This window comes from Fusarium subglutinans (genome assembly GCF_013396075.1).
Source record: "Fusarium subglutinans strain NRRL 66333 chromosome Unknown NRRL66333_c0000002, whole genome shotgun sequence".
NCBI lineage: Eukaryota > Fungi > Ascomycota > Sordariomycetes > Hypocreales > Nectriaceae > Fusarium > Fusarium subglutinans.
The window spans coordinates 100926-125243 of record NW_023502065.1 but is presented as its reverse complement, the minus strand read 5'-3'; the positions used below and the strand labels follow the sequence as shown (position 1 = coordinate 125243).

The following is a 24318-nucleotide window of genomic DNA, read 5'->3' as shown; positions in this document are numbered from 1 at the left end:
ATGATCATCAAGGTTCATAGACTTATTACAGATGGAAATATTTCGTGCCCCAAGTCAGCGGCACCTTTTTATCCAATCTCAAGATGATTCCGCCCCATCATCAAAGTCTCCGACCGGAGATATTTAGGATCTCTCCGTAGAATGTATATAAGCCAAAGAGCAACCATATCATATCCTATAACAAACACGACTTACTTCTCAACCTCTCTCACTTCTAGTATAATCACAATGTCATCTAAACTCTACGACGTCCTCATCATCGGCGGCGGCCCAGGCGGTCTCGCCATGGCATCCGCCCTCGCCCGGCAAGTCTACACAGCACTTATCCTCGACTCGGGCGTGTATCGCAACGCACCTACAAAACACATGCACAACGTCCTCGGCTTCGATCACGTTGAGCCCTCCGTTTTTCGCGACAAAGCTCGTGAAGATCTTGAGAAGCGGTACGAAAGCATCGAGTTCAAGTCCACAACCATCACAACCGTTCGCAAAACAGACGCTGGTGTGTTTGAAGCAGTTGATCAAGATGGCAATGTCTATCAGGGAAAGAAACTTGGTCTTGGAACTGGGGTGAAGGATCTTGTGGAGGAGCAGCCTAAGGGATATGCTGAGTGCTGGGGAAAGGGGATGTAAGTGAATCTCTGGGGTTGTGAAACGCACCTGGCTGATTTTGAAGTTTCCACTGTCTTTACTGCCATGGCTTTGAGGAGCGAGGAGCAGAGAGCGTTGGAGTCTTTGCAGGCGGCATGGTCTCCAGCGCCGACATGCTCGCACACGTAACTCCCATGGCCAAACGCCTCTCCCAGTCTGTAACAATCTACACCAACGGCGACACCTCTCTCCCCTCACTCATCCAAACAAAAGTACACAGCAGCAAAGTGCACTACGACACCCGAAAGATCACATCCTTCGCGCTCATCAACGGCGGCCCCACCGTTGAAATAACTTTCGAGGACGGCTCGTCCAAGACGGAAGGCTTCGTGGTAAGCCATCCTAATGTCGCCCAAGCAGCACCGTTTGCGGAACAGATGGGACTGGAGAAGGCGGCAACGGGTGAGATTAAGGTTAATGCGCCGATGAACGAGACTAGTGTCAAAGGCTGTTTTGCATTTGGTGATGCGGCGACTGTCATGAGGAGTATGTTGCAGGCGATGCATATGGGTGGGTTTGCAGGTGTTGGGATGGCGATGCAATTGCAGCATGAACTGGATGAGAAGGATGAGCTGTGAGAAGTACGTTATGTGCTGTATTTCAAATAGATCCATGCCTGTTATTTGTCAATCTGCTTATGCCCTAATGCAGCTGATTCGCCCTTGCCTATTGATTGCATGCATCTCATCTTTTTGCCATTGCTTCTCACTTGGGCCATTTTACGAGACAACTCAAGACATACATGTTCTCGACTCAGACCCTGTCCCGTCATAAAACAATAAAAAGCGCTGGAACCCGTTTTATTGTGCTCTTCCATTCGCCGCTAGAACAAAAAGCCCCCGTACCGGTCGGTGTGTCTGTCTCAGTTGAGACTTGTGACTATCGCAATGCAAGGGATGGAGCCGTTCGGCATGACTTCATCTCTCAGCTACCTTGGCCAACAAGATCTGGTAGTCTTGGTAATCTATTCATCATTTCTGCAAGCGGCCATAAGTTGAAGAAAAAAAAAAGGTCAGAGAGTCAATTGAGTTTACTACAAGGTTTACATCAACGAATGATCCCCGATGACATGACACTGCATCTATCACGTCAAGAGGCTCTGCAAGGGGGGGATGATTACTCACTTACACCGAGTTATTACGAACTTGGACCGATTGGCCTTTGTTGAACACATGTGTTTTTGCCAAGATGGATACAGCGGATAGGTCGTTTCTACCGAGTGAAGATCTCAATAGACGACCCGTTGCATAGCGTCCGTGGGTATACCGTACATAGAAATTAAATCTCCGCTAGTGCCTCGAGTGCCGTGCTACTAGTAGTAGTATCCATAATAACAAACAAACATTCTGCTATTTCTCTGTGCCGAACCTAAACTCTACATAACTTAAAGGCAAGTCGAAGTTTGTTCAGGAGGTATTACCTAAGTTGAGTTGAGTTGCAATGCCCGGCATGGTCGGACCTCTTCTCTCCTGTGGAGTAAGATCGAAGATGATATCTACAAGGATGTAAATGTCTATGCAAGAAGAAACACAAATTAACTAGTAGATGCAGCTAAGCTCTCTCTGCAGGACCGGTCAGCGGACCAAGGAGAAATTTGTAATTAAGACATGCATATCCTCTTCATATAAAGATCATCACTTCCGAGGCTTGACATTGTCTCTCTATCTTGACCCAAGGTACCTAGTCAGTCAGTCTCAGACAAAAAACAGTTGCCTTCTTGTACAGTCGTCATCATGATCAAGTCTTTGGCCCTCTTCACCCTCATCACCGCCGCCACGGCGCGAAAGTGCACAAACATCACAGTCCCTGTGTCGCTTACCTCCCAAAATGCAGTTTTCACCATCAAGGCCCCGTTGACGGGCATTGACGTTACGAGTCTTGCTGTCAATCTCGCACGACAGGGTGCACCTCCATATCCTGAGCAGGTGCAAAAGGGTGTAAGTCAACCACTCACTCAATGCTTTGATATGAGCTTATGGTGTTAGTTTACTACTGTTTCGGGTGACTATAAACTTGCTGCTACATACTGCGAACCCGATGCCGGTCCTGGAAAGGAACTTCAGATCATGACGCACGGCATTGGCTTTGATAGAAGTTACTGGGACTTTCCTTACAACAATTACAACTACAGTTATGTTGCGCGAGCAGTTGATGAGCACGGCTACTCGACTCTTACCTGGGACCGTCTTGGAGTCGGTGCTTCTTCCAAGGGCGATCCATTGAACGAGATTCAAGTCTTTCTCGAGATTGCAGCTCTCAAGGCCCTCACTACCAAAGCCCGTGAAGGATCTCTTGGGGTAGGATGCAAGTACTCCAAGGTCGTTCACTTGGGCCACTCGTTCGGTTCGGTTATTACTTACGCGCTTGCGAATGAGAGCCCTGAACTCACTGATGCTATTGTCTTGACGGGCTTTTCGCAGGCTACTGCTTATCTGGGGCTATTTGCGGTTGGAAGCAACTTTGTTCCTATTACTGCCACACCTCTGGCGGATAAGTATCCCGCCGGGTACGTCGGTGTATCGTCTACAGTGGGCATTCAGATCAACTTCTTTGCAGAGGGCGACTTTGACCCCAAGATGCTGGAAGTGGCATATGAGAAGGGTCAACCTGTTTCGCCAGGCGAGCTTCTTACTTTGGGAGCACCAGCTGGGAAGAACAACACATACACGGGCCCCGTCCAGATCGTGACTGGCGGTAAGTTAACACTCACTTTGTGTAGAGCAGGGTGATACTAACAGCTGCAGCACGCGATGTTCCTTTCTGCGGCGATAACTGCTACTCTACTGTCAGTGTAGACGAGAAGCTGCCCTCGTTACTCGACATATCGAGACAGTTCTTCACACAAGCTTCGCGATTCAACACAACTGTTGTTCCAGGTGCAGGTCACGGACTGAACTTTGGGTACTCGCACACTGTCACTTACGATTCTATTCTCGAGTTTCTCTCAGAGTTGGCTTGATGCCTTGTTCCACCTTCTTTTCGCGTATTATTCTTTCAGTATCTACTGTACATAGTCTAGCCTGCAGCTAATACATGTCATGTTTATTCAAACGGATCATCAATTCATCCGTCAAATTCCCATCTCAAATCTCCATCAGCTCAATTGTCGAGTTGTTTTACCTGCAGAAGCCGTTGTCAGCCGTAACCCCACCTCCGAGACCCTGTAACGGGCAGCCGATTAGTGAATGCAGCCACTGGAACTTCCTAATCTGTCTGGGGGAGGAAAGAAAACTCAGTACCTTAATCCTCAATGACGAAAAGATTTAGGTAGCTTTAGCCTAAGCTTAGAATAACTTTTACTGAGTTTATTTTGACACCCCATATTAAGGTCCGTTGTTTTCTTACCCCCGAGGTCTGTGAATCTAATGCAGCTCCGTCATGACCAAGAATCCGAGGTCCATAGCGGGGTTGTCCAAATCTCCCCTCCATCTTTGTTCTTTTCAAGCAACAACACGTACACTCTCTACAAAAACTGCAAGATCAGCGCGACGAAGCCTGTACACGGAAGTGCGACGTCTGAACCTGATATCCTCAACGCGGCCGCGTTTCTTATCGCAAATACCCCACGCTAGAGCTATCACCATGGTCGCTGAAGATTACGAGGCTGTCCTCAAGGGCAAATACCCAGGCAAAGACCATGCCAAACGTGTCGTGGACCTCATTCGCAAGGATGTCCCTGATGCCAATGGTATTCTATACCTCGAGAGTCAAGTCACTCGAATGATGGAAGATAGCGACGAGCCCGAGCCCTTCCGGTGCGTATCCCACCTTATCTCCAAAACACCCACCATCTCATCTTTTGAACTTCCAGCCAGCGCCGATACTTCTACTACCTCACCGGCTGCAACCTCCCCGACTGCGCTTTCATCTACGACATCCAATCCGCGAAATCCACACTCTTCATTCCTCCCATCAACCCCGACGATGTCGTCTGGTCCGGCCTCCCCGTCAGCATCGACGAGGCCCTCGCGCAATACGACGTCGACGAAGTAAAGCTCACCACCGAGCTCAACGCTACCCTCGCACACCTCGGATCCGAGAACCCCAAGTCCTCAGCCTTTGCCATCGCGAACCAAGTCTCCGACCACGTTTCCTTCATCGGCTTCGACAACAAGAACTTCAACGTTTTGAAGACCGCTATCGAGACGTCCCGAGTGGTCAAGGACGAATTCGAGGTTGCTATGCTTCGAAAGGCGAACTATATCTCTGGCATTGGACATCGCGCTGTGTTTGCGAGGGCCAAGACTGCCAAGAATGAGCAGGAGTTTGAGGCGGCGTTCAAGGAGAGATGCTACTCTTATGGTATTAAGAAGATGTCGTATGATCCTATTGCTGCCGCTGGAAGAGCTGCTGCTACGCTGCACTACGTCCCGAACAATGCGCCTTTGGAGGGCAAGCTCAACCTGTTGATGGATGCTGGTGGCGAGTGGAACAACTACGCTGCTGATATTGTGAGTACGTGAGATCCTGGATCGGGTTGAGCTGACCTTTTAGACACGAACATTCCCCCTCTCGGGCAAGTTCACTAAAGAGTCTCGCTTTATCTACGAGACCGTCCTCAAGATGCAAAAGGAGTGCATTTCAGTTCTCAAGGAGGGTGTTGTCTGGGACGATGTTCATCTGCTCGCCCACAAGATCGCCATCGATGGCCTCCTCGAAGCTGGCATCCTCAAGGGCGACAAGGATGAGATTCTCAAGGCTCGCACGAGCGCAGCTTTCCTCCCTCACGGTCTAGGTCACTATCTTGGCATGGACACCCACGATACCGGCGGCAACCCCAACTTTGGCGACAAGGATAAGTTGTTCCGTTACCTGCGCGTGCGGGGCACTCTCCCCAGCGGCAGCGTTGTCACTGTTGAGCCTGGTGTAAGTGACATTCACAGCGTGGTTGAGTGGGGACTGACGTTTTTAGATCTACTTCTGCAAGTTCATCATCGATCCTTACCTCGAGGACCCCGTGCACAGCGAATTCATCGACAAGGACGTTCTGGACAAGTACTGGGATGTCGGTGGAGTTCGGTAAGTTGTGGCTCTGGTGGCCACCGTCGCGCTATCGAAGCAATTTGCTAACCGGTATTTGATAGCATCGAGGATAACATCCTCATCACCAAGACGGGCTCTGAGAACCTGACCGATGTGCCAAGGGAAGCTGATGAGATGGAGGCCCTGGTTTCTGCAAGTTAGAGTGAAGCGAGCCCCAACACAATAATAAGCTTATTTGAGAGATGATCAATAGACCAATAAATCGTTTCTATAAATATCATCCCCGCGATTATAATTATGTATCGATATTTAATATTTTATCCTGGTTTTTGGTGTCGAAACACTCGTAGAAACACTCTTTGTCTGAATACTGTGTGCAATCCAAACCCCTGACCATCCACACGGTGCAATTTCTTGGCCACCCAACACGTATTGCTCTGTTCATCTTTTACATACCTTTCCTCTCCTCTCCCTTCTCGAAACTCAAACCAAGTAACCCTCTTTAATACTCTAATCTACTCTCTCTATGTGGCAAAATGAATCCGTATTTCCCTCCAACGCCAGACGCAGAGAAATGGTCTGACCCAAATTACTACACGCGACCAGCCCCCGTCGCACCGGCAACTCCGTCCCCGCCGCCGGAATACAGTGCCTACCGTCCCGAGTTCGGCGCCGGCCTAGCACCGCCTCCGCGGCCTCTACGCCCGGTCCGCTCGGCGACGAATCTCACTGGCGCCCATGCACCGCAGCAGTCGGGGTTCTTGGACCCGAGGGGGAATTACCAGGTTGATTTTGTGGTTGATGAGATTCCAAGTCCGACCTCGTTATCACCTGCGCCTCTGAGTCCTGCGCCGTCAAATGAGATCAGAAGAGTTAAGAGCTCATCTGCTCTATCAGCGAGGTTGGACGCTCAAGAAGAGAAACCGAAGGATTCGTCGAAATGGAAAGCTGCGCTTGGAGAAGCGCAGTATTTCGCTGGGGGTCTTATAAGTCACCCTGCAGAGTCCAACAAGCATTTCAGCATCATTCGGCATTCTCACGCTCTGATATGGTACAGAGGTCCAGCGACTTCAGTGCCCATCACCATCCTCTCAGACGAGCCTCTCCCGCCTACAAGGACTGTGTGGTTACAACAGAAGGGATATTCAGGAAACATGGGAATGACGCTTAAAGCAATGATGGGAACGACGGGGACTTGGATCGACGTCACGCCCGCGACAAAAACAGGCGTGGAGCATATCTCTGAGGCAGAAGAACGTGGTATACAGCGCGATTTCAAGCGTTTCGTCAAGAAAGCCTCTGGGCGGATGAAGAAACACCTCCCGAGAGAAACACACATCATTCGCATCCCCGCCGCAGCAACAGATGGTTATTTCCGCCTCGTTCTCTGCTCCAACGCCGATGGGAAGAAAGTCCTCTGCGGCAGTCCCGTCTTCCGCATCGCCAGCACATCCACAGACGTAAGCACCGTTCGCGGCTCAAGTCTAAGCACCATGCCTTTAGAAATGGGCATCAAAGTCGCTAGCACGATTGGGTCACAGGTAGCAAAGAAGTACACCGGCGTCGCAGGCGCAGTCGTCGAACAGGGGGCCAAGAGACTCACGCCTGCGAACGCTACTATCAAGAAAGTCGCTACAAAAGCGTATCACGGGAGTGGCATTGGAAATGCAGTTAGTGAGAGTTGGAAGAATGGTAAGGCCGGACGGTATGATCCGCTGATATCGGGGGAGGCGATGGAGCCGTTGACGATACTTGGGAGTGACGAGGGACCTGAGGCGCCGTTTCCTTTCAAGTTTGCGGGCAAGGTTGTTCGCGGGACGGGGATATCAACTCGTGAGTTGGGAATACCGACGGCGAATTTGAGTGAGGTTGGCGATGAGGTCAAGATGCGAATGGCCGGTGTCTTTGCAGCGTGGGCGCGCGTCCTCCCACCGAAAGAAAGCGAAGATTTCGACGATGACTGGCACGAAGCAATCGTCACCATCGCACCGCTCCGCAACGCCCCTCCCGGCGTGGTTCTTCGAAACAAAGTAACAGTTCACATCCTACACGACTTCTCCGACACACTCTTCTTCGACCTACGCATGAAAGTCATGCTAATGGGGCACTTGCACCCTTTCTCGCCCAATCTCAGCAACGAAGCCTTCTTGGAAGAGCACACACGCGATGTGATGACCACGGCAGCGAGTCTGGGGCGGGAGAACTGGGGTCCGGAAGTTTCTGTGTCGGCGGTCAGGGCTGTCAAGAGCGAGAAGGGGTTTAAGGAGCGGTTGGGGGATGCGACGGGGGTGGTGCAGAGCCAGATGGACAGGATACCGAAGCATTGGGTTGGAGTTAGGAGTGAGGCTGGAGTGTTGAGGGATCAGGTTTATGGGAATGGCGGGTTGTGGGTTGAGAGGTGATGGGGAGATATAAGTAATGTTAATAAATGAGCGTGTTTATCAAGTTCTCTGATGTTGGAGAGAAGCTTCTTTGCATTCTGTTTAGGGATGAGAAGGTAATTCTCTGAAGAAGCCAAAATGTTGCGTTGACCTGCGGGAAAGCTGTTGCAGTATGAGGCAACTCCTTCAAGAAGGGGATTTTCAATAGAGATAACTCAGAATACATTGAGGATGCACTTCGATACGGAATCAACGGGCAAGCCTAACAAGCTCATGTGCAGCAACGAGTGACTTGAGCAAGAACTCGGCCAAGGAGAAGCATCAGATGCATCTCAGGCAACGCTCACTACCAGCAGCTCAACGGCCAGCTCTTTGCCTGGTCGTCCCAAGTAGCTGAGTAAAGCTTCCTGTCCAAACTGCAAACTTGTCGCCACTATCTCAAGTTAACGATCAAGTCCCAAGCGCAGAGCCTCTGCCCAAGACGTCCCTGCGATACTTCCCTCGCCCACCTAAATCTCATATCATGGCGGAACATCACGGCTTACTTCTTCCCATGACATATCCCCGTGACGTCTCCGATCATCAAACTCTCGCGGCATCCGCGGATATGTTCAAAAACACCATCATGAGCAATCGTGACTTTCCAGCTGGAGTTCTCTCTTCCCTCACGAAATGTCCCTTTCAAAGGTCCCTTACACCCCCGGAACCGCATACTAGGATCTCATCACACCCCCAGGACCCTGAAATCAAGAACCCTTGAAGCCATCGCGCGAATTTCCCATGTTCCAGAATGCCATGTACATCTCGGACTTCGACCGGGCTCTGCTCTGCTCTGGGCGTGCAGCTATCACGCACACCAAATTCCAGCGCTAGAACGAACACCTCGGTCTTCATAATCATGCCGTTGTGACGAAAGTCCAGGCACGTGGAAGCATCATATCATATCACTCGCAGCCTCCCAAAGTTTTCTCCTACGTAAGAACACAATCAGACCACCGTGCCAAGCATACCGGGATGTCATGTGATATCACAAAATCCCAAGTAAAAAGGACGGTTTCGTGATGCAGGGTCCTGGGTGTATGTTCTGCACGTCGTAGGATAGAAAGTCTCACATGGTGGGATTGACGGGGGTTTCTTGTCGTGTAGTTTATATGATATGATGCTTTTGTGTAGAGCGCGGAAGCCATGGAAGTTTGGAACTCAGGATCTGTGGGGGCAAATCCAGGGTCTCGGTAGCAAAGAGGCGTTCTAGAGCGTTATCTGTCAGCGGGAAGGGGGCGACGGAATGTTCGGCATATTGATAAGTCAATTCAAAAGAACAGGGGACGGGATCAGATCATGGAAATGGCCGTTTCATTCTCAATCAATCTACCTAGCGTCGCCCTAGTCATCCGCGTACAGGAACTCTGTACTGCTTGTTGTTTTTAAGTTCGCAAATGCATCGCTTATCTGCAAATGTTCATATGGTGGTGGTGGTTGGCGTGCGCTCTTAGTAGCGAGGATTGCTTCCATAGCCCTGGCCTTGTCCGTATCCTTGGTTCTGTTGGTAGCCTTGATCTTGCTGGTAACCTTGATTCTGATAACCCTCGTTCTGCTGGTATCCCCCAGAGTGGCTTGACTGATGCTGTGGCGGCGGAGGGTACTGGTCGGGGCGGTACTCTTGGTGCGATTGCTGTTGCTGAGGTCTATACTCATCCTGGGGTCGGTAGTTATCCTGTTGCTGAGGTCTGTAATCCTGCTGAGACTGGTGCTGTGGTCGGTAATCGCCCTGTTGTCCTTGAGGCCGGTACTCGTCGTGACCTTGAGGTCTGTAGTCTTGGCTCTGCTGTGGTCTATAGTCCTGCCCTTGAGAGGGCCTGTAGTCCTGTCCCTGAGGAGGTCTGTAATCGTGACTCTGTTGTGGTCTGTAGTCCTGGCTCTGGTGATCAGGTCGATTATCCCCAAACTGCGAAGGAGGATTATACGGCTGTTGATAACCCCCTCCGTGCTGCTCCGACGGCCGCTCGTATCCTCCCTGTCCTGACGAATGTTCTCCTTGTGAAGCCGGCACAGGCGCATTCGAGCCACCAAGATTCGCTTGAGCCGGCGCCCCAACACTAACACCCTCATTCCCAATATCATCCGGCACCGAGATCTTAACTTTGGGCAGATACTTCTGCACCTTCATCTCCACCATATTCTGCACAAACACCCAGCTCTGCCTCTCAAACTTCCTATGCCCACCGTTAACAACGCCCAGAATACTCTCCCTCAGCGTCTCCTGGACCTTCCTCACCAGCCCTCTAATCTTGTTCACCAGCTTCGCCTTGATATCGTCCCCAAACCCTCTATCCGCCGAGTGACCTGGTCCCGCGTCGCGGTCGAGCTGTGTATCGAAGGGATTTCCACCGAGGATTTTCTCGAGGGGACGTTGGAATTGATCGGGCAGTAATTCGAAGAGCTGCTTTTCAATACCGCCGAGAATCTTGCGGAATTCGAGACGCACTTCTCTGTGGACTCTTGCGATGCCTGTGCTGAGTTTATCGCTTATGACTTTTGAGAAACCGCCGCTCTCGCCATCAGCGCGTTCGCCATCACGATCTCCATCGCCGAAGCCTCTCGCCTCACCCTCGTTGGACTTTTTGCTTCCAAACAGTCCCCCAATTCCCTTGACGAGATCCTTGACCTGATCTTCAATCTCGCCCTTGACACCATCGCCTAGATCCTTCGTGCTTGTGTTTCCTCGTAGCCAGCGCTTGATGTGGTCGAGAGCAATGCGCGTGAATTGCTCTGCGATTGGGGCATGCTGTTCGCGGAGTTTGGCGCCGACTTGTTCTTTGATCTCGGGACTGATCATCCGCGCCTTTTCTTCTGGGTTGCGTGCGGCGTCTTTAACCGTGTTGCTGATCACACCTAGCAGACCGTCAAGTTCAAAGCCTTGACCTCCTCCTCCCCTACCGTTATTGTTCTCAAGATGGTCCTGCACCGCGTCGAAAGCAGCAGACAAGAACCCCTTCGCACCACCTCCACCCCGCGACGTCTCCCCTCCCCTCGATCGTGTATCACTCTGCCCACCTCTCCCCTCCGTAATATCGAAGATATCCCGTAGATCATCCCCCGCTTCATCAGTAATCTTTGTAAAACTCCTCGTCAAGCTCGCCAACTCGTCCGCGAACGGCAGACTCTGTCCTCCGTAGGCATCAGGCGCATCATCCTTAAGATCGAACGGACTTCGTGACGAGGAATCTTTATCTTTGTTAAAGAGCGATCGGAAAGCGTCGACGACTTTATCTTCGAGGCTGTCGATGGTCTTTTGCTGAAAGGTCTCGAGCTCGGAGGTGATGCGGGGCTGGATCTGAGGCGCGAGTGAGTCGACATATTCGTCTACTTTCTTGAAGAGGACTTCTGGGACGCCGCGGGAGGACATTTTGGAAGAAGGAAAGTCGGTGATGGGGATGGAGGAGGAAGCTAAGGATAAGGTTATTTCGGTTGAGCGTACGGAGTAGAGAAGTTAGTTAGTGAGGGGTCCCTGAAGCTGAGGGGAGCTGAGTTGGCATGTGACGTCAGCGCTTGCGATCTACTTTCATGCAGTTCAGTCAATCAGTCGGTGTAAGTCAATAAATCTCTCTATAAACAATAACAGTAGAAGTGAAGTAAAGTGGTTCTATATCAATCCCAATTAATTGAGCTTCCAATCTACACTCAAACGAAGCGTCCCTTCCTCTCAACCTTCATAGCTTTAGGCTTCCTCCCCTTCGGCTCAACAACAACCCAATCCTTCACCTTGGCCTCACCCACCGCCAACGCCATCAACTGCTCATCCGTACAGCTCAACGGCGCATCTCTAACAAAGCACGTATTCACCGGCGACTCAGGAACCTTGTTCATCACACCCCTCACACTCTTGCGCCCCTTGGTCTTGTACCCCGCATGCTTCCTCAGGTCAACCTCCCCAGTCGCCAAATCCCTTCGTGACATGACTCTGTTGAAGATCACAGACAGCGCCTCGGCCTGGTAACCTTCTACACCGTGGCCTGACTCAAAGATTCGAGAGAATGATATGTTGCCGTGCTCGCGGACGAAACCAGCTGTGTAGGAGCAGTTCGTCTTGATAGGAGTGTATCCGGCGGAGCGGAACTCAGAAGCAGAGGGGAAGTTTAGCGAAAGACTGATGTTTTCACCACCGTACCCTTTAACTATTAGCAATCACGCCATAATCAACATCTGGGAGAACTTACAAGGGCAGCGATAGTCGCGATCAGCGTAGATCAACGCAACATTGACACCCCGCTCAATAACCCTCTCTACAGCATGAAGACTCCCAATCATGATATCGCCCGTCTGGCCCAACCACACTTTACCAATATTATTCACTCCTGTGGTAAAGTTAAGCGGAACTCCGAGATCGCGCTGTACCCATGGTTGGTTGAAGAAGTTCTCAATGTAAGGCTTTGGGAAGAGTGTGATGTTGGAGTGCGTGATGTCAAAAGGCGATCGCTAGCAAAAGTCAGCATAGAAGAAACTGATTGATGGGGAAGAGGCACGTACGTCAGAGGTAGCCTGATAAGTCCCCTGGATCCCAAAGAAGCACAAGTTCGTCGCCGCAAGACAAGCTTCATTCACAGTCTCGTTATTCCCAAACCTTTCAGGATCGCCCTCCGCCACGAGAGCGCGACACTTATCTGTCAACGCATAACAGCCCGTCTCCGGTTCCTCGATCTTCTCTAGCATACCCTTGTACGTCTTATCGTCAAAGAACTGAAGACCGTAGTTATTATGATGACCATAATCAGCGTACCCCTTCGCCATAGCTCGAGCGTCAATGCCAGGTTCTTGAAGACCTAGAGTTGCGAGGTTGAGAATCGTAGCGTTTTCAAAGGTTGGCTCGGAGTCGGAGATGAGGGTGTTTTGGTCCTGGAAGTAGGAGAAGTAGTTGGGACCATAGAAACCGCCGTACTGAGGATGTTAGCGATAGTAAGTAGAGGTTGAGAAGGCGACTTACTGAAGATGTCCAAAGTGATATCTCATCATTCTCAGTCTGCCACTCCGGAAACCTAAACCAATATCAGCCGCGTATCACCAACTCTCCAGGCAAAACATACTCATTGAACCAAACCTGCGCGAAAGCCCACATCGTCCTAGCACCACTCATCGTCGTCTTCGGCACAGTCTCCAACTCCCCCGAGTCAAAAGTCGCCTGCAAAATCGTCCCATTCGTATTAGGCACCTTATCCCCCTTCACTGGTGTAAACGTCTGTGTGAGGGTATCAAACGTCCCATTCACTAGATCAACGTATGAGAAGCCCGTTCCCAGTGGCTGGTCGATGTATAGCATGTTGACATGTTTGTTCCATGAGATCTCATTGAGGGTCGTTGAGTTGGAGTCGGCGTTTACGGAGCAGGGGAAGCCGTTTGTGTTGTCGAAGGAGGATGAGCCGGGACCGCCGCCTATGTAGATTGATGTTGGGGCTGTGGAGGGATTGTTTCGGGCCTCTGGTGTTTATTAGCACGTTTGTTATAGATATCTTGTTATATGAGATGTATCGTACCGAAGTACCAGAAGAAGAGGTGGGCTCTCTGCTTCTCATCCCAATGCTGAAAGTCAGGGAGTAGACTCTTTGGAAGCGAGACATAACCGCTGTAAGCACTGACACCCTCAGTAGTCTCACAAACAGAAGTCTATTCAATTATTAGTCACTCCATCTTCCGAAAACGTTGAGGGGCTTGAGGCTTTACCTTCTTGTACGAAATCTCAGCGCCATTGAACAACTTGGACGACACGACTTGTAGACCCTCTGGCGCAGCCACCCACTCTTGAGCAGCCACCAACGACACAAACGCCAGACCAAGACTCTTCGAAAGCCTCATTACGAACTAGTAGAAAGAAACAGAAATAGAAGAGTGTATGTATGAGATGAATGATGCTCCTCCTCTTTCCCAGCGATCAACTTACGCTCTTATATCCTCGCATCGGTCAATCCCAGAATATTGATCAACGCTTCATCTCGCCAATCACTCATCATCAAAGAGGCTCAGACTCCATGAGATACATCACGACCCTGCTTCACGGCTCTCAATCGAGTATGCCACGACCATGTTTGGCGACCCGACCAATCACCGCTCACAACACTCCAGAAGAAAGAGAACAATATAATGCACTGATGACTCCGTGGTCCACTATTGCTTACGTCCAGGGCATTGCCTGTAAGGCTGAACAAAGGATGGCACTGTTTGTTGGTGAGCCGGCCAATCAAGGACCCTTGTCGAGCTTACGATGGGTAGCTTGGATGCTCGCCAAACAATTTCTCCGGAATGAGGAATGGATATTCACTCTTGAGCACGAAAAGAGACTCAATTGAAGTTTAACGTCATGTCGGAAGAAGTTAAAATTAGATATCACTTTGTATTGACCACCTCGATCTCATCCTACATGCAAATAACGATCCGCCCATTGACGATCCCTGCATCAACCCCCAAGCCTTTCATCCCTTATAGTCAATTACAACAGTCACGTCACAAACATGGGATCAAGTCATAGGTGCAAATGATTCTCTTGAGCTGTACCTGCATTGCATTCTGGCAGCTTTTTAGTGTATAGTATATTTATATCTGTTCTGACCCAACTCCTTTCCTCCCTTCCAAACACAATCCGTCGCATTGCATTCCAGTCATCGGAAGGCAAACTTTTTTAAATCCATGCCCAATTGTCCTGTCCATTCGCCATTATACAGTCTTCGCATTCAATCAAGTCATCGTTCAGGCATACGCCTCGGAGACATTCGTGACACGCGTAAAACCAGGCTTCGCTCAACTATCCGCAGGCGTAAAGATAAAACACAATGGTCTGTCACATCACACGCAGAACCCGCATTAAAGCATGTCTCGGTCCGTTCAACGGCGACAAGCAAGCATTGGGGTTGGGCGGTGAAGATGGCCAGAAAGTTCCCATTAAAAAAACAAGAGTAAAACAGAAGCGGGTGATGTTCCGTGAGAGCAAACGAGGAAATCAGGACTCGCAGATAAACATGGCTCCCAAACTCCGATGCGGATGCCCGGCTCGCCATGCCAGGCTAGCACAAGTCCAATACCGTAAACGCCAAACAATTGTGGCCGTCAGCCGTGAAAGCATTCCCAATGACTGCATGTCAAAGGACTCTGCTGTTTCGGATCAAACAGCCGGGGTGGAGTAGTGATGTTGGGCGACAAACAAAACGTTGTCTTGTCCCATAAGTGTTGAAGGGTTATTAGATATCAAGATAGTAAAGCAATCTTGGGTTGCTCTTGATGTTGTGTTGCTGGTGGATGTTAACAGTCCAACCTCATTCCACGGTCGTCGTGACGATTCTATCCTCGGATCGCCGTAGCAGCATGTCCATCAGACCAGGGAAACCGATCCATCATCTGTTGCTGGACATGGTACGACAGATCGTTGGATGGTGTAGCATCGAACGACACGAAGGCGGGTGAAGCCGACCTAGCCGTGGCTGAAGGTCTCGGTGAAGGCGAAGTACTGTTGGCACGGAACGCATCCTTAGGTGTTGAAGCACCCGACGGAGGGCTCAAGGCGCCGTGCAGCTGAAGGCTATGGTGAGCTGCAGGTCCGGCGTGATGGACATTTCCGTTCGGGCTTCCAAGTGAGGTGGTGTAGCTGCGACGATGGTGATTTCCGCCGGCAGCACCGTCGAAGCGGGCGCCGCTGAGTGTACCGTCCTTCATGTTAGGACTCGACTGTTTTGATCCAAACTGCAACACGAACAACTGTTAGTAACCGACTCTTTCATTTTGCTTCTGTGTCGCCGTGCCATCCCGTAGGCCTTGGAGACTGATGCTGAGTTTCTGGTGGATGAGGGATGGGCGACGGGCACCAGAAGCGATGGGTGAAGCAGGGCGAACTTCGGGGGCACGTACAAAGCAGTACTTGTTGACCAACTCTTCATATGAAGAGCTGGAGATGGTCGAGTTAGGAGAGGTAGCTCCGGTGGCATGCGGCTGGCTCTTAGCGTTGGTGGCAGGCTCAAGGACAGTGAGGGTAGGCTTGGGAGTCCGGACGTTGGCCTTCATGTAAAGTCCATCCTTATCCTGAGAGGTCTCCTTGTCCTTCGCAGCCTGGACAGCAGCACTTAAGGAAGCGCCGAAGTCGTACCGGTTGGAGAAGGCAAGTCCGCTAGGCGAGCCGAAATCCTTGGAGAGGTTATCGCTAGCAAGGTTGCCAGCCGACTTGGACTTGAGACGGAGACCGCCAGTGCTGTTCTCAGACTCGCCGAGATACTCGTGAATGGGCTGGTCAAAGTTGAGCTTAGCATCGTCGCCGAAGTCACCAAAGCCAACAGGCATCGACTTGGGTCGGGGGACATTAGCGCTGCTGGTACGTCGGCTACTCCGGGGAAGGCCATTAGCGGGTCGGGAAGAAGCGCCCTGGAAGTTGTTCTTCCCGTTCATGGGCAGATGCTTCTTTCGGAAATCGACCTGGAAGTTAGAGCTGCTGTTGTTGTCCCAGTACTCCTGTCCGTTGACGGTATAGCGGACGCAGAGGAAGAGGGTCTTTGACTCGAGGTTGGCCGTGTCAGCAAGCTTGATGGAAAAGGTAAAGCGATCATGACCCAGGGGCGTTTCCCGGGGGCGGATTTCGTGGCTGTAGTCAGCGGCAACCTCCGAGGTGGTCTTCCAGTAATCCAGAGTGAAACGGCAGGTAACGGCCTTGGAGAAGGCGATGTTGGCGACAGCCACAGAACCCAGAAGCGACTTCTGGTCGGCCGAGAGCCAAACCTTTTCCAGTCGAACGGGCGACGACTTACGTGCGGCTGAGTCGTGAGGGAAGTTTGTGGTAAGAATCTCCCACTCAAAGGGAGGGGTACGCGCAGTCTGCTTGCCATTGCCAGGGAAGGGATACTCGGTATCACTCTCGTAGCTGTCAATTGGCGAAGATCCAGCACTCACAGCCAGAGGCCGATCCACTTGCAAGAAGTGACGGACATGCTCGAGGTGTGAATCAAAGTGAACAGCCTTGGAGAAGATGGGGGTACCAGGCATGCTTGAGGGGCGTCGCCGGGAAGAAGGACGGAGAGCAGGTCGGACTAGCTCACCAGACTTCTTTCGCACCATCTGAGGCTTCTTAAGCAGGTCATCATCAGACTCCTCCTCTGATACTGATATCGAGTTGTCATTTGACTTGGAGAGGCCAGCGTTTGGCTCAGTGGCTGATCGAACGTGTCCCATCTTACGGCCCTTTGCGAGATCGCCTAGTGCGCTTGTGCTGAAGCTGAGATGCACGCCATCTTTACGGCGGAGCTGGAGATGTTCTGTGCTGTCTTGATGCTGCAATTGTGATCGTGGGGGAGATGATGAACGTGGCATGGGGATCTGGCTGACAGCGTCCCTCAGGGCCTTGTCAAGCTTTCGGCCTCGAATTTGTGGTCCTTGCTCCTCGTCGTCGCTACCGGAGGAAGCAGAATCAGGTGGCGAGATGATAGCACCCATGGGCATTGTGAGTTCGTCTGTGACGGGTGGTGGTGATTGTCTCACGCTTGAAGCAACAGCTGTGCACATGCTCTTCAGATCCTCCGATGTTCCCTGCGGTGTCAGCGTCCCTGTCGATCCATCGCTGAGGGCTGAAGCTGAAGGTGTTCGTCGATGCTTTGTAAGATATGAAGCGGATCGCGGTAGACTAGGTCTCGGACTCGATTGTAGCGACGACCGCCGACTCGCTACGGGCGATGCGGAGGCTGACGAAGCGGGAGATCGATGTGAGGGTGGCGTGTAAGGCATTCCCAAGGTGGGTTGTGTTGTGATTAGAGGGAGAACAAGGGGGGAGGAGAGGAGGAGGATATTCCGTGGAAGCCGTTTGCCAGGAACTTCGCTTCACCACGTGGAGGATAAAGTAAAAGAAGTATCCCAGGTAAATAATAGAGGTTTTCGAGATGAAAAGCTCTCGTCTCGTGATGGAGAGAGATTCAAAGGCAGTTGCGCGGGATGCGCTACGGCAAGAAGTGGTTTTTTCTTCTCTTTCTTTTAGCGTATGCGATGAAGATCAAGGCAGGCGCAGAAGGTGATCGAGATCAGGTCTAATAATGGGGAAGGCACTGATTAGCATGGCTAAGAAACAGGGAATTTTTGTGGCGATGCATAATTAGACGAAGGAACGTGGGATAAAAAGATAAGAGCTGATGGGAGACAATTGATAGCAAAAAGGCAAACTAGTGATGAAAAGTAAAAAAAAAAAAAAAAATGAAGAATGACGATTGTTTTGAATTGTTTGACGACTTTTGCGATGGAAGACAATAAGAGGACGAACGAAACAATAGGACGGTGCTGTGCTGAGGTCCAGGTGCATCCACAGGGGAGCACAGTGAGTGCAGTGATAGTGGTTTCAGTGGGCAGGCGATAAGGTGCAGTGCACTACTTACACGATGAGATTGATCAAATGCGCACCCCAACAAAAAATAAGCAGACAACTGATACGACTCGAGAAAACCAAATGCTCTGGCAATATTCCAGCAACAGAGCAGATAGAATTCCACGAAAGGCACAGTTCGGCAATTGACGGTGGTTGGGTTGAGGGTATCACAGTGAAGTGATACAGCAGATGAGGGATCCGTTGAACGTGAGGGAGAAGAGTCGTCGTCGGATTAGGAGGCTCGTCGAGATGATCAAGATGGCGATGAGGATGAGGACGATGGCGGCATGAAACGAGAAACCAACAAAGACAGAAATCAATCAATGACCAAACAGTGAAAACAAAATACAATGAAAAAAGAGGCTGCTGATATCAAAGACTTGAAGGAGGAAGTCTGTTGAAGTTAAAGTCAGTCAGTCAGTCGGTGGTCATAAACTCGTCGACAGCAATGAGAGCTGGTGGAGATGCTGAAGGGAATCGAGGATAAGAGTGCTGCGGGAAGCAGGTGGTTTTGAGTCTTGCTCTGCAGGCGAATTGATTGAAGCGAACACCCCAAGCCAAGCCCACCCAGGTCCCAATTAAAAAACCAAGGTACAAAACTCTTTCCTACGCTGCCTTGGCCCTGTCTGGAGAGGTGTGAAGGCAGCACCGGGGCCCGGCCTGAGCGGCATGGGACTAGAGGCTAGCGAGCTACAAGGTTGAGAGCCGCGTAGGCATGGGCCGTCTGGTGGTGGTTGTGGTTTGGTTTCTTTGGGATGGTGGTGGGTGTTAATGGGCAGGGATGTGCAGTGGGCAGGATTTGAGTTGCAGGCCAGGGGTGAGCTAACGAGTTTTTGGTTGGGATGAGTGAAGGATGGGTTAGGGAGTGTGGATGGTAGGTAGGGTTTATGATAGAGGGAGGGGGTGGCATCATGTTCTGTCTGTCTGTCTGTCTGTTGTGCACTTACGAGATATCTGTTCTATTACAGTAATCTTATCCGTACTCTTCTTGTGCCTTCTGTTGTATGATTGACGTTGTATTATTGATTCTGTGTAGTATCCAATAGATAGGCTCTCTCCATGCGGTGGAGTTCAAGTCGGGGACGACCACAATTCTGTGCTGTGCTTTCTGGGGGGTGGGATCGATGTGGATAGAACTCAAGTTCGAGTATGGAGTAGTGGAGAGAAGGAGGAGGAGGAGGATGGATGGTTTGATGAAATGAAGCTATAGTTCAATTCAAGAGGACGAGGCTTTTGATATTCCCTCAAAATGCGTGAATTGAAGTGATCCCCAAGGTTATCAGAGGCGGCGGCGGCAAAAAAACAGGACCCCCAACCAGGCCAGATCAAGACTTGGTGTTGTGGATTTTCTATGTGTAGCTTCGAGGTGTTTTTTTTGAGTTGGGATGGCGGAGATTGGCGTTTGCCGATTTGCTGAAGATTTACAACTGGGCTTGACGGGCAATGATATAAGAAAATAGAAAAACAAGACTAATAAAGAAATAGAGAAAGATAATCAGTGTGTTGGTTTTTTGTCTTATGTATGTACGTTTGTAGATGAATGATGTTACCGGATGCTGATGGTTACCGGATGTGTAAGGATGCTTTGCAGGAAAACGTCAGATGGCGGCGGCTGGGGGACAAAGGAGAAAAGGGAGAGGCGAAACCTGAGCGTGGGATGAGATGGGAAATATCGGCAATTGAGATGCAGAAGCCGATGAAAGCATATGATAGAAAGACAGGCAATTTGGTTAAGGAAAATAAAATGATATGAGGTTTGTGGTGAGAAATGATTTGCACTGAACCTGATTGAAGAGAGAGTGGATATGATCTGAGCAAGGCAGTTCCGGTAGCGCAGATAGGTATCGTATCAGAACGCGAATCGACAGATAAAAAAAACCAAAACTGCTAGGATGGCGACAGTCGAGGCGGAGATCCAATGCTACCGCTACCGGGGCATGGGTATCAAGTTAACGTTAGAGCAGCAAGCAAGCAGATGGGGGGGCTTTCTCTTGGTTTGGCCAGCTTCGGTTTGAGGATGCGCCGGAGGGTTTTAGCGTATGGGTGGCTGAATAATTGAAGCAAAATAGAAAACGGTCAAAAGAGAGTTGTAAGCGGCAGCAGTAGTAAGAAAAAAAATGAATGAATGTAGTAATAGTGAATGAATGAACAGATGGCTTTTTTGGCACAGCAATGATTTACAATATTGAGTAACTGAAAACAGAAAAGGGAAAAAGAAAAAGAGGAAAAGGAAATGGGGAAAGTCAAGTCTATACAAATTCACAGAGACATAAACAGGTCGTCATGGTGAGGATTCAGAATAAGTGAACCCAGAAAGTCAAACAGAAACAGAAACAGACCACTCTCCTCAAAGTTGCTCCCAAGGCCGTGTCAGATCATCGAATGAGAGGTCTCCGTGGCGCACGCCAAGTGAACTGAGCATTCTTGGGACGAGGTGGGGGACCCAGAAATGTCTCTGAAAGGAGTGCACCTACTCCGTATATCCCAGCTAAACATCCCAAGCTGACCTGCTTCAATGGTGAGAGCTGGATAAAGATGATATCAGCATGATGACGATGTAGAGCAGAGCACGGTCTGGAGAAGACGTGGGGAACAGAAACAACTCTGGATAGGTAATGTGGACAAAACATAAAAAAAGTGTCAAAGCTACCAAATCATCCAAAGGGAACTGAGAGGTGGAGTCGCCAGTCGGTGACACACAGTGAGCCTAGAGCTTCGCTTCAGCTTCCCACGCCTTTCCCCAATTGCTTGCGTGCGTGCCTCACGATCCAAAATACCTACCTATTCCCTGGGCCCCCCATGTCCTCCGTATCGTCCGCTCCGTATCATCCGGACGCGCCAGTCAGGGCAATGAATCAGGGCACGACTGCGTCAACTACCATTGCAGGAGCGTTAGCTCTCGGTAGATGGGTTTAACAGAGAATCGTCAATCTCGATGGTCCAATACGACATGGTCAATCCCTTCAAAGAATTAAAATAAAAGCTTCACCGACATTATGAGGCTCGCATGTACCATACGGGTGCGTTCCATGGCTTGCACCGCAGCCTTGAGTCTGAGCCTCCTTGCACTGTATTGTATCACTTGAATTGTGTATTTCTAAGGCAGAGCCCCTTGTTGGACCGGAGCACGGGGCAGAACTCTCTGGCCCTGTAGCACGGTAGCGAGGGCATTGATTCGAAGCTTCTTTCGGGTGCAGTACCATTGGAAATTCCGTGCATATCGATACGTAGCAAGAAAGAGAAGCAAGTCATGCCAATTCGCTTACGAGGATTTCATTTGATAGGGGGGAGCACAACGTCCGTCCGCCAGGTCAACAAACGCAGTGCATGGTAACTCGTGACATCTTTGTCGTCAATGACGTATGTCGTCACAGAAACCACGCGCTCATTCTTTCATTGTCTCACCACACACTCAATTTCTCTTTCCTTTCTTTTTCCTTCTCTTTTTTCTGTCTTGGAAGGAAGATAAATGCTCCCAACCAACACCAGCATCTCGAGATAGTCTCAGCCGGGAGCCTCCCCCAGACTTTTCCGGTGCAACTGCAACACTGGTCCTGGGCCAATTACTAAGATCTGCAAAACAGGACCTGAAGCTCCATGCCATGCCATTTGCCCAGATGCTGATCCATGTCAATAAACCATGCCGTGATACAGTACCATCCGTGCCCATACCCGCTGTTATTTCAGTGGGCGACGGACAAACCCCAGGTCCAAACGTCTCACGATGCTTGTCCCCCACTGATTCCTCCAAATGAACGTGTGAAGTCAAGTTCAAAGGGCGGGAAAATCTCCAAGACAAAGCAAAAAAGCAACGCCCAACGCTCGTGGCTGACACACTTGGAGAGCCTCCAGATTGTTCGTTCGCGTATGTGGGTCTCAGCCACAAAAATCTAGAGCCTCTTGTTCTGTCTTTTCCTCGTCTGGCACTCTCCAAGATGAAGCTCTGAACACGGTCGTGTCTCTTCACCCAGACAACTGATTGCATGATTCATGTTGTCATGAACAAGAGGGCAGACTCGAAGTCAAAGAGTCAAGACCGCTTCTTTCCCGCTTCAATAGTTTCTAGACGATGGCGGCTGTCTTTTTTCTTACTGCTGCAATGCAGATTACACCATCCCCAGACGAGACTACACCCGACATGCACGGCTTAGTCAATGGGACTAGCATGTCAAAGCTTCCTGCTATGATTTGACAGAACACACAAAGGGCGGAAGACAGCCTCGCACTGGTATTGGCTGCACGAGTTTTTTTCTCCCTAATAATATTTCTCCACGGAGCTGTTCTGTGAAACATATTTGTCTGGCGCTTTGGGCGGGATGCCAAACGGTAGTAAAGAGAGAGAAAGAATGTCACGGATCCCCCACGTACTACGCACGGTAGTGTTGAGCTTGTTTATCCTACCGTTGCGAAAAACTGAACTGAGCGAGATTAATAAGAGTCAATCCCAGATCGAGGCTCCAAGGGCGAAGCGAGGACATGGATAAGACCTGCACAGAACGGGTTTAGCGTTCGAGATTGCGTCCGAGACCAGAGAGATAACGGGCCAAGCACAGACCAGATCGCCCACTCACACTTATCAGCCTCTCCTAAGGATGCTATTTCTGTATTGGTCCAGAAAATTTTCAACACCTCCAGGGTTGTATCCAGAAGCCGCCAATTGCTCCCCATTATCAGCTTCAATTTCACATCCCGAGTCCAGTCCAAGCCGTTCCCGCCCATCCTGACTAATAGACCGGTCGCTAGGTGGAGAAATTCCACTCACATCTTTTTAATAAATATCCTCAAATGCCTCAAGTACAACCGAATCTAACGGCAACTAAGGCAAATCGTCTATTTCCCCAAGAAGCTTGTCTTTTTCTGACTGTTAATGGAATGACTGGCTGTAGGGTGAGAGAGAAGGTGGATTGAGCTGTGAGCGACAGCGCTAGGGCCATATCAAGAGGATGCTAGACCCAACAATGGGAAGCGCCCCCAGAAGCTAAAATCATGGTGTTTTGTTTTGTGGTTCGTCTTAACAGTTCTGCGTAGGTTGTTGGGTACGCGAGCGTTAGCGATCTCACTGTGGCTTGCATTTTCACATGTCAATATGCTCCAATGTGCGCAACCGCTCATCGATGCTATCCTCATCAGTCACTTTACATACGAAGGACCCTGATCCCCAACCAACCATGAAGTCCCCTGCAATGATGCGATGCCCACCATTTGAACTCAAGGCGGTTACTGTTACAGCCAGAGAGAGGGTTTAAACAAAAGCTGACAGTCGCATCGCCACCGATATGCTCTGCAACCGTTCATCCCCCCAACAAGTGAGTGAAGGGTCAGGTCAGGCAATAAAAGCGCAACAACACCAAGAGTTTTTATCGCCACCCATTAGTCACATACTACCACCAACAAGTAAATAGCTTCTTCCATTTCCGTCCTGTCGCATCCCCCAACCCATTTGCCTCAACCATTATATCTGTTGCTGCCTTTCACCGGGATCCATTATCAATGCACACCAACTTTGAACGGCAAATGTAATGTCGCACTCAGCGCATCGCCCGTAACGTACGGTTTTGCAGAGACTACAGGACGACCGTTTCTGTTTTACGAGATGTGATGATCCTTCACATCAGACGGGGCTACGTTTCCCAGAGCGTCTATTTTGGAAACATGCCGAATATGCAATAAGCCATGTTTGTTCAATTCACCTGCTTATGACTGACTGATCTGCCTTTACCATACCCTTGTCGTATGATAATGCGCGGGAGAGCGACAAGATGCGCAGACAGATCATCAAGGATGATGGCGACGATAATGAGACCGGAAAAGCTATCACAATCTTGTGTAACTCACGCCAGAGCCTCTATTCATCACGTAACATGAGCTCCGATGTCGCTCTGCCCTTCTCACACATTGATGCCATCCAACCGCTGTAACGACATTGACACA

The 24318-nt window shown here is 50.2% G+C and overlaps 6 protein-coding genes across 6 annotated transcripts; 3 read left to right on the top strand and 3 right to left on the bottom strand.

Annotated features, from left to right (window-relative positions):
- Nucleotides 1–228: 228 nt before the first annotated feature.
- FSUBG_361 (thioredoxin reductase) lies at nt 229–1229 on the top strand (the record flags this gene model as incomplete). The annotated part of the gene is made up of 2 exons (XM_036681509.1): nt 229–629; nt 677–1229. 2 exons carry the CDS (start codon nt 229–231, stop codon nt 1227–1229), a joined length of 954 nt encoding a protein of 317 aa, XP_036543884.1.
- A 1155-nt stretch (nt 1230–2384) lies between these two features.
- Nucleotides 2385–3610, top strand: FSUBG_360 (uncharacterized protein; the record flags this gene model as incomplete). Its single annotated transcript, XM_036681498.1, has 3 exons — nt 2385–2588; nt 2637–3345; nt 3396–3610. The coding sequence occupies 3 exons, from the start codon at nt 2385–2387 to the stop codon at nt 3608–3610; spliced, it is 1128 nt and encodes a 375-aa protein (XP_036543883.1).
- A 623-nt stretch (nt 3611–4233) lies between these two features.
- Nucleotides 4234–8036, top strand: FSUBG_359 (xaa-Pro dipeptidase; the record flags this gene model as incomplete). The annotated part of the gene is made up of 6 exons (XM_036681486.1): nt 4234–4406; nt 4463–5102; nt 5146–5517; nt 5564–5670; nt 5736–5830; nt 6241–8036. The coding sequence occupies 6 exons, from the start codon at nt 4234–4236 to the stop codon at nt 8034–8036; spliced, it is 3183 nt and encodes a 1060-aa protein (XP_036543882.1).
- Nucleotides 8037–9504: 1468 nt separating this feature from the next.
- On the bottom strand, nt 9505–11421 carry FSUBG_358 (uncharacterized protein; the record flags this gene model as incomplete). The annotated part of the gene is made up of 1 exon (XM_036681475.1): nt 9505–11421. The coding sequence occupies one exon, from the start codon at nt 11419–11421 to the stop codon at nt 9505–9507; it is 1917 nt and encodes a 638-aa protein (XP_036543881.1).
- A 275-nt stretch (nt 11422–11696) lies between these two features.
- FSUBG_357 (serine-type carboxypeptidase Z precursor) lies at nt 11697–13862 on the bottom strand (the record flags this gene model as incomplete). The annotated part of the gene is made up of 7 exons (XM_036681464.1): nt 11697–12184; nt 12233–12491; nt 12543–12950; nt 12997–13048; nt 13097–13487; nt 13544–13673; nt 13731–13862. The coding sequence occupies 7 exons, from the start codon at nt 13860–13862 to the stop codon at nt 11697–11699; spliced, it is 1860 nt and encodes a 619-aa protein (XP_036543880.1).
- Nucleotides 13863–15338: 1476 nt separating this feature from the next.
- FSUBG_356 (GIP2 Glc7p-interacting) lies at nt 15339–17759 on the bottom strand (the record flags this gene model as incomplete). Its single annotated transcript, XM_036681453.1, has 2 exons — nt 15339–15722; nt 15768–17759. The coding sequence occupies 2 exons, from the start codon at nt 17757–17759 to the stop codon at nt 15339–15341; spliced, it is 2376 nt and encodes a 791-aa protein (XP_036543879.1).
- Nucleotides 17760–24318: the final 6559 nt, after the last annotated feature.